The sequence below is a fragment of the Ctenopharyngodon idella genome, chromosome 20 (genome assembly GCF_019924925.1).
Source record: "Ctenopharyngodon idella isolate HZGC_01 chromosome 20, HZGC01, whole genome shotgun sequence".
Lineage (NCBI taxonomy): Eukaryota > Metazoa > Chordata > Actinopteri > Cypriniformes > Xenocyprididae > Ctenopharyngodon > Ctenopharyngodon idella.
The window spans coordinates 1,875,004-1,884,524 of NC_067239.1; the positions used below are offsets into that span (position 1 = coordinate 1,875,004).

General features: G+C 38.7%; 1 protein-coding gene and 1 long non-coding RNA gene across 4 annotated transcripts in view; both read right to left on the bottom strand.

The window, feature by feature from the left end:
• LOC127502251 (uncharacterized) overlaps positions 1-9,521 on the bottom strand; it is a 114,072-nt gene that overhangs the window by 31,001 nt on the left and 73,550 nt on the right. The window lies entirely within an intron of this gene.
• Positions 523-9,198, bottom strand: znf513a (zinc finger protein 513a). 3 transcript variants are annotated; one of them, XM_051874950.1, is made up of 5 exons: positions 8,980-9,198; positions 8,548-8,660; positions 6,816-6,950; positions 2,675-3,373; positions 523-2,600 (listed from the first exon to the last, which is right to left on the bottom strand). In XM_051874950.1, the coding sequence occupies exons 2-5, from the start codon at positions 8,585-8,587 to the stop codon at positions 1,834-1,836; spliced, it is 1,641 nt and encodes a 546-aa protein (XP_051730910.1). In that variant the 5' UTR covers positions 8,588-8,660; positions 8,980-9,198; the 3' UTR covers positions 523-1,833. The 3 variants fall into 3 exon arrangements, with proteins under 3 accessions (XP_051730910.1, XP_051730912.1, XP_051730911.1); XM_051874952.1 differs by lacking the exon at positions 8,980-9,198 and having other exon boundaries at positions 2,675-3,216; positions 8,548-8,562; XM_051874951.1 differs by lacking the exons at positions 6,816-6,950; positions 8,548-8,660; positions 8,980-9,198 and adding an exon at positions 3,697-3,841.

Consider the following 9,521-nt stretch of genomic DNA (forward strand, 5'->3'; position numbering starts at 1 on the left):
CAGCTTTGGAGAATTTGATTTTTCCCCCTTTCAAAGACATAGGAGCTGCACTTGCATCCTCGAGAGGCGTTTCAAAGATGGCCGCCGAGTGAAACGTCTAGTCTTAAAGGGGCCTTTGGTAAAATCCCACACAGGAAACCTACCGCAAATGATCCTGGATAAAAACACCATTAGCATGTAGCTTTTTTTGCCTCCTATAATTTGAATCATCATTCAAAGATTAGACTGTCAAATTTTCTTTTTTAATGTAAGCTTTGGCCTCAAAACAGCACTTCAAACTCATTCTCACATGAATCTAACAGCATGAAGATGACTGCAAGAGTTGTTAGTGCTCTGGTGCTGCCCGGGGCTCTGTCTTCATTAGCATGTTTACTGGTTTTGTTCGCAGCAGAGCACAGGGAGGATTACAGCTCTCATTATGAAAGTGTGAGGATTACATACTGCCTGTCTCAGCATCTTCATCACATCCTGCTGGCAACTAGTAACTTAAGTTTTGTGACTGAAAGTGAAGTTAAGCAGAAGTTTCAACACAAACTGTTTTATTTGAGAATATTTAAGGCATTAATGAAACCACTGCATAATAACAAGAAAACACTCAAGCACCACACACCTAAAAGATTTCAATGTTCATTCATTTCTTGGCAACTTTAAGGTTTAACTGCATAATTGGGTTTACGTTTACTGTCGTCCTTCAGTATAGCTAAGGGTGGCAAATACATTCCTCAAGAGATAAAAAATAAAATTACATACAAAAATAAAAGCTCTATGTTCAGCATGACACAAAAATCCACTATGCAACATTTTGCTTCAAGTAAACTCAGACAAATGGCATTTTTCACAATCAATAAAATACACACAACAATAAAAGGCAACACAATCCCCCAGAATTATTGAGAGCAAAAACAATATGATCAAAGATGATCTTTGAAGGCATTTTCACCAGTATGGTTGAGAAGAATGAAAAATGATCAATTACATAAAACCTCAAAACAGTCAACCAAGGTAAACTTAAGTGCATGCAACGTTGCGCCAGGCTTAAAGAAGAACTTCCTATGGCAGTGGTGCAGTAGTGTCTGTTTGGCACTGATAAATGAACCACAATCAGGCTCAGAACGCTCTTAGAGAGCTTTGGGTAACACAAACATTTTGCCTTGTTCAAAGGCATTAATCAGGAATGTCCAATACTGCTCCTTGGAGGACCACCTTCCTGCAGAGTTTAGCGTCAACCGGTTCCCACAGACCTGTCAGGAAGTTTTGAATAAGCCTGAAGACCTTGATTAGCTGCTTCAGCGTGTTTATTTAGAGTCTCCTGGCCTTCCAGGAGCAGGATTTGACAACCCCGACATTAGGACATTCAGGTAACGTTTAAGGGATAGTTCATCCACAAATGAAAACTGACCCATAATTTACTCACCCTCAAGCCATCCTAGGTGTATAAGACTATCTTCTTTCAGACGAAGACAATTGAAATTATATTATAAAATATCCTGGCTCTTCTGAGCTTTTTAATGGTAGTGAATGGGGCTCCTTATTTTGAAGTCCAAAAAAGCGCATCCATCCATCATAAAAGTAATCCATTATAAAGCTTGGAAGAGCCAGAATATTTTTAATTATATCTCTGATTGTGTTCGTCTGAAAGAAGATTGTCATATACACCTAGGATGGCTTGAGGTTGAGTAAATCATTTTTGGGTGAACTATCCCTTTAAATTTGTGCATGACTTCATGTAGCAGCTTGTGAACAATTCCAAAAATAATTTTGGGGACAAAAGAAAAGAAGGTCAACCAACAATTTAGTAAAATCTCATATGGACGACTGTCTTGCAATAAAAGGCTACACCTCTTCCTCGTCCTCCACCTCTTCCTCATTTCCAGGCATCTGCACTTTAACCCAGCCATCTGTAGTCAGGCTGTGCTTCTTCTGATGTCGTTTGTAGTTGTCCCAGTGGCCAGTGGTGTAGCCACACTCTTGGCACTTATGGGGCTTCTCACCCGTGTGGCGCAACATGTGCCGCTTCAGGTTCATACTCTGATTGCAGCTGTAGTTGCAGATTGCACACTGAAAGGGTTTGGCACCCGAATGCACCCGTTGGTGCCTCTTGAGATTAGCCAGGTTGCCGCAGGCATAGTCACACAGGTGGCACTTGTAGGGTTTCTCCCCAGTGTGCACACGATGGTGCCGCTTGAGGTTGTCAAAGTGGGCGGAGGCGTAGTCGCACTGCGGGCACTTGTATGGCTTCTCTCCGCTGTGGGTCTTCATGTGGCGGGCCAGGTGGTTTGGGTAGTGGGTGAGAAAGGGGCAGGCAGCACAGGTGTAGACCTTGTCCCCTCGCTCAGCGGGGCAACCTGGTGTGTCCTTAGTCAGCATCTCCAGGGTGCACTTGGCGCAGATCTGGGCTGAGGATCCGTCCTCGTCATCCAGGGCCATGCCGCATAGACGACAAGTGAAGGGGAAGAACATGGGGGGTTCAGATGGAGCCTGTCCTGACTGCAACACCCCTGTCGATGACTGCTGTGCAAGCCTGAGGCCATCAAAGGTCTGCAAGTAGTTCCCATCTCTTCCCACGTGGGGACGTGAGACAGATTGCACAGCACCTGCAACTGAAGGATGCTGAATTATAACTCTTTGTAAAACTCTGTTCAATGTTCTTTCAAGGTGACAGAACCTTACTTACCTTCATCAGTGGGAGCAGGAGCCCCTTCCTTTTCCTTCTGACCCACAGTAGTGTGATTTAAACAGCTGCCACTGACCGGCTGAGTGGCACTCTGACCCGGGCTTACGGCTGCATGCATGCGCTGGTGCCTCTTCAGGTTCCCCAAGGAACTGCATGCAAATGTGCAGTGATTGCATTTATAGGGCTTTTCTCCGGTGTGTATGCGCAAGTGCCTTTGCAGGTTCACTAGTTGCGCCGACGCATAGGAGCACAGCGGACACCCGTATGGCTTTTCACCGTTGTGTGTCTTCATGTGCCTCTTAACGTGGTTAGTGTAGCGCGAAGTGAATCCACAGAGCGTGCACGAGTGGAGCTTTAGGGTACCATCCTCACCACCAGCGCCCTCATTCCCTCCCCCTCTAGACTCCGCTTGTAAGCCTAAGCCCGAGCAGAGCTTCCTGTCCACAACGCCGTCCGCATTCCCTTTGCAGCAGCGCATGCAGTAGGGCCCCACCAAGTCCATGCCGGGTCCCAGGGGGTCTTCCAGGAGCTGACCACAGCCCCTGCAAGAGAGGTAAGAGGGAAAGGCAGACTCAGAAACCCTCTCTTCACGCTCGCTTTCGGTTGCGCGGAGGTCGTCAGCGTCACTCTCCATACTGAGGCGGCTGAAGGGGGAGCTCTCCTCGTCTCCCAGGGGGAAGCCAGGCAGACTGATGTCAGCTGTACAGGACCACAGCAGGACACTGCATTACATTATGCAGCTGTACAGATATGTTTTCTGCAATCTGAGACAGTGTGCAGGCATTCAAATACAACTAAAATTTGTAAAGAATAAGACACTATTTCAGTATCTGTAGTATGTAAAGCTGACAGTTAGTAACACTAGTATCTTAGTACTACGAGTTACTAATGCACAAAAAAAGGTTTAGGGAAACCTCTCATGCAAGATCGTATGCATCTAAAATTGTCTCAAAAGTACAAAAACTACAAATTCTGCACAAAATATCAACAGCTGAAAAATATTTTTCCTCATTTATACTCACCCACTAAGCCAGTGGACAAATGTTAAGTAAATTCTGATAGAAACAAATAAATGGTAGAACTCCAATAAAACACAAGACTACGGTGTTTCTGCTCACTGTCTTTCTGTGAAACGGCGGTTTCCTTCTGCAAGCGTCGTCCTCATGCACATGCAATGTGTAGAAATGTGTGAGTCTGAAGTCTGAACGGGCCTTTATATCACCCGTTTCGGAAACCCCAGGTGGATGATTACCCAGCCTAATGATAATGATGATGACTATAATGGTCCTGCTGATGATGATGAGGGGGAGATGATGATGATGATGATGATGATGATGATGATCATGACAACTATGATAAAGACCCTGAGAGGAGATGATGATGATGACGACTAAATGCCTTATTATAATGTGTCCTTGATGGTGATGACTATCTTGATGACCCTTATATAATAGTTGTGGCACACTGTATTTTTTCCTGATTTGCCATTTTGAAGTTGTATGTTCTGTCAGAATGCCAAAACCAGAGAAATTTTCCAGGGTGGTAGGCTCTCTTCTCCCATCTGTACATGAAAGATCATACTGCTCGCTGACAGACAAAATGCAGCACGTTTGCATAATAGCGCTAACATTACACGTCAGTCTTTGCAGTTAATGTCCTTACCCATATTGAGCACATATGGCCCTTCATGAATGCCAGCAATTCGTCATCTAAAGCATACAGTATGTTTTAGATCCTCAAGATTTTTCAGCAGTCATCATATACAGTGCCTATAGAAAATCATCATACCCCTTTGAAATAGTTACTTTACTTGTCGTACAGCCTGAAATCAAAACCCATTCCAAAAAAAAAAAAAAAACTTTTCCAGCTTTATTTACATATTTTGCCTTGCAACATCAAAGTAATGAAAGAAAAAGCAATAGTTCTGAAAATTAAGAAAAAAATAAAATAAAAAATGTGAAAAACTAGAATAACAGGGTTGGGAAAATCATCAGTCCCCTGATTTAATACTTTGTAGAGCCACCTTTTGCTTTAATTACAGCCATTAATCTTTTTGGATATGTCTGTACTAGCTTTGCACACCTAGATTGGGCTTGGCAGCATCCATTTCTCTTTCTCTTGACCAATCGCCCAGTCCCTGCTGATTGAAGGGAAAATGGATGCTGCCAAGTACATCCAAATTCTTGAGCAAAACCTGCATCCCTCTGCTAGACAGCTGAAGATGGGCAGGTCATTCACCTTCCAACACGACAATGATCCTAAACATACCGCCAAAAGAACAACGCAACGGCTTAAGGATAGGAAGGTGAATGTCCTTGAGTGGCCAACCTAAATCCGATAGAAAATCTGTGGATGGACTTAAAGAGAGCAGTCCATTGCCACTCACCACAGAATTTGACTTAACTTGAGCAATTCTGCAAGGAAGAATGAGCAAATATTCCCCCTAGGTGTGCAAAGCTAATACAGACATATCCAAAATGATTAATGGCTGTAAGTAAACACTGTTAAAAAATTTAGAGTGAAATTACAGTATATTCCAGGTTAATAATTGCATTACTTTCACAGTAGGACTTCTCTGGTATTTAACTGCACTCTCGGAAATGTATTGTAAAATCTACAGTGCTGCCAATTTCCGTCATGTTTTTACAATTGTACTGTAAAAAAAAATCTTGGTTTTACAGTGAATTTACAGTATTGGAAAACAAAAATGATTGTAAACAAATATCATACTGTATTTCTACAGTGCATATGTACTATGAAGGTACCCAGCATGCAATGCAGCATGAATAGGTTATGCTGTAGAGTTTTTTATCTATGTTTCTGAACATATTTTTGGTTCACTTTTAGCGGTTTGTGTTGTTGGTTTATTATGTCATCTTCAGAGTTTATCTTTTTATTATTATTTGTTGAATGTCACCATTACTGTGTTTTGTAGTTTTAATGTATTGATGTCTGTTCATCATTAGGTGATGCTTTTAAGAAAAAAAGTCTTGTGTTGCAAGATGATGTCACACCTTTCAAAGATAAATCACAGCAGTTTCTTCACTATTGTGAAATATCCATCTACAAGCAGTTATGAATTTGAAATAAGATACTGGTAAATCTTCATGCTGAAATAACACTAAAACTAAATCATTATATTCAATAGTTTGACTAACTTAAAATCAGCCTATTAACTTATTTTATATTCTAGCTTGTCATTGTTTTATTGAATGTATTCTTTTGTCGCTTCTGACTTTGCTAGATCAGAAACTTGAATGTAACTATACAAGGTCCAAGATCCCAAGCAAACAGAACACTAATCACCATAATGGCGACTTCAAAACAAATACAGTGGTAAAGAATATAATTTCTTACAGTGGCATGGTTAAAGACTTTATAATGCGAATTTCACAGCAAAACAAGAGCAGTAAATTACTGTAATGTTAGCATTGTGCTGCTGTTAACAGTAATTTGTAAGAAAATGACCCAACATGCATTCATTTCACTGTAAATTGAAATTTATTGTAAAATAATACTCTTTAATCCTGTAAATTCTGGGCAATTTTTACAGTGAAGCAAACTACGAAGTATTAAATCAGGGGACTGATGACTTTTCCAACCATGTTATTCTAGTTTTTCAGCTTTTTATTAATTTTTCCGAATTTGCCTTTTTCTTTCATTACTTTGATGTTGTAAGATAATATTTGTAAATACAGCTGGAGAAGGTGTTTTTTGGGGGGGAATGGGTTTTGATTTCAGGCTGTACGACAAATCAAGTACCTATTTCAAAGGGGTATGATGATTTTCTATAGGCACTGTAATAGTCATAGTCAAGTAATTAATTGCTTTCACAAATAAAAAAAGTGGTTTGAAATTTCTCTGTTCAATTCTAACTGTTATGCAATTTTACAATTCCTCAATATTTCCAGATTTTCAGTGACAGTGGGAACCCTGTAATACGAGCTAGTTTCCAAAATCTGAATTAAATTTGGTCTTTGTAATAAAAAAAATAAATATTTTATGATTTTCTTAGCATGAGACTGGTTTGTACCAAGGGAACTGGCACAATTCTCATTCAAACAGTGGCACAAATTAGGATTTGGATGACAGGAACACGTCCCAACCAAAGTCAGCCTCGGAAACTCGTACAGTAACTCACCTGAGAACTTTTCAAGGCCTATGATCTTGCTGTCATTGTCAGGATCTGAGAACTCGAGTTCTTGTCCCAGGAGAAAGTCGCTCTCAAAGGTAAGGCTTGCTGGACGTACAGTGCCTAAACCATCTTCAGAATCCACTGAAAGCAAAGGGTCATGGTTAAATACAGCAGCAATGGCGTCCACTGGATATCATGCAACTTGACCTAAGTATGTATATTTGTATGTGAGCCATTTCTGTCCTTACCTTTGTGATAATGCCTGTTGATATTAATGTGTGTATATATTACTATTGTATTTACTTTTTTATGGTTTCTTTTTTGTTATGATATATTTTATTCTTTATTTTATGTTATTAATAGGAAACTTTAATACTTTTTGTTTCAAAGGATGTAAAACTACTAAAGCCACGTGAAACCCATTCATCAGATGCAAACTTCATAAGAGGAATACTGAATCTTCCATTTATTATACAAACAAAGATTTACAGTAAACTGCACACCATCTTGTGGGATCATGTTCATTTGTAACAGTTAATCAACAAGAAATCAATTAATCAACTATCATCATTGTGGAATTTTTGAAAAATATGTTTTTTTTCCACACTCTGATTAATTTATTTCATTTCTCATTTCAACCAAGTCACAATTTATGTATTGTGTTTAACAGCATTCTGTGGTTAAAATGTCATTTTAAACATTTTCTGAAGAAAACATAATTTGTGACATCTTTTTTTTTCTTTACACATCACATGTATTATATTTCATATAAACTATTTTTAAAGATTATATATAAAAAATAAAAAATAAAACATTTTTATAGTTCGTTTTATCTTTACTAGTTGCAAAACTGCTGGTCATGGTGAAAATGACCACAACAGCGAGATTATCTTAACTTTTAAAACTGTAATAACATTTTTATAATGAATTTTCATATTTTAAGATTTCCAAGTGTAAAAAACAGCTACTATACATGAAAACTTATAGTAAAGATAAATAAAGAAGGCAATGTAAAATGTTTCCAAGACTTTAATGTGACCTTCATATAACAAAAAGTAAAAAAAAAGCAGCCCATTATGCAGTATTAACAGGCTCTGGCTTTACTGCAGATTTACTGCCATCTACTGGGCGAGATAACCACTTTTTTAGAAGAAAAGAACAAACAATGAACAACCAATACTTCAGCAGCAGGTTATGTTTAAAGCAAGTAAAATATTATTCAATTATTTACCATGACAGTCACCATCTACGACTGAAAATCTAAAATTACTTCCTATTAAGTGAATTACACAGTGCAGACAGCTAAATTCAGCTCAAGCACACAAACACAGAAATAACTCCTAGTTCTCTTAGCCACATAATACATTTCATTACATCGGATACATTTATAATCATCAGAAGAATCTTGTCTGACACCTGGAAGCACAATTCAAAATCAAGATGATCAAAACAGATGGCAGTGCAATTATTAGGTTTCTGTGAGACCTGTCAATAAAAATAATTAAAAATTCAATATAATTATATATAGCTTATACAGTCTAGCTGTCCCTGCTATTACTGCAACAAAGAATCTGCTTATTGATGATAGCTAACATTCAGGTGATTTTGGACAGATGTGTGCAAGTTTAAATGGCTCAAGACCACATGACCAGTTATCATCATCTTTCTGTGAATTAGTAAAGCAAACCTTAAGAAACAAATCATTTAGCCAACAGTACAAGATGAAAAAGCAGCTTACACTTGACAGGTTGTGGATTCTGCTGTTTTCTTCTTGGCATCTTCCAGTCAGCCTTTTTATTTGCAACCTCCTCTGGATTCCCTCGCCAATGATCAACTCATTCTCCAAAGTAGCATTGGAAACAATGAAATACCAGTCGTTACTGTACTGACATGCACGTCAACAACCCCTCTAACAGATACATGGCGCATTTAGGGGCTAACATGCTAATCTTACAGTGTCATTTAACATAAATAAGACTGGCGTTATTTATAGCACATACAGGATATTTTAAACTCGTAGTGCGACAGAATGCAGTCTGTATTCATGTACACGTACTGAATTGCCTGACTCTTTCCGCCCAGCCTGTGCGTTTATTCTGTCGATATGTAACACAAATCTAAACACTCAACTCCAGCTATACTGTCAAGCTCAGCAGATGTCATAAATATACCTGCTCTTTCTGCCTGACACGTCTAATCACAGTTCCGTCGAGGCGAAACAGCGGCGTCTGACGGTGCACTGCTGCTCTCAGTCCGCCATTCCATAACACACCGACCACAAAGAAAGGCAATTAATGCTCTTTTTTCATAACTTAATTGATTTCCAAATTGCCATTGTATACATTTTTCTTCCGCTACGTTGCGTATATCCGTTTCCCCAGTTACGCGTTTCCGGGTACGTTGCCGCTGCCTTTCTATTTTTACATTTCTCTTTTTATGGAATGTTTTTAATATCTAAAATAAAGGAAGCCCTTGTGTTACATTTAGGTTATTATTTATACATTTTTAGCGCTTTTGATTCATTTTTATGGGCGTAATAATAGGCTTAACTAATAATTATTTGGTTATTATATTATAACAATAGCACCAGCAACTTTATATTATATTATGTTATATTATATTATATTATATTATATTATATTATAGTTACGCGTTTCTGAGTACTTTTATTTCCTTTTTTTTCTCTTTTTATGGAATGTTTATGGAATGTTT

Coding starts and splice junctions, on each gene's coding strand:
- znf513a (XM_051874950.1), bottom strand. CDS start 8,587: ATGCCAAGAAGAAAACAGCAGAATCCACAACCTGTCAAGT. Junction 6,951..8,547: donor GAATCCACAACCTGTCAAGT/GTAAGCTGCTTT, acceptor CTTTGCTTTCAG/TGGATTCTGAAGATGGTTTA. Junction 2,601..2,674: donor TCCTGCTCCCACTGATGAAG/GTAAGTAAGGTT, acceptor AGCATCCTTCAG/TTGCAGGTGCTGTGCAATCT.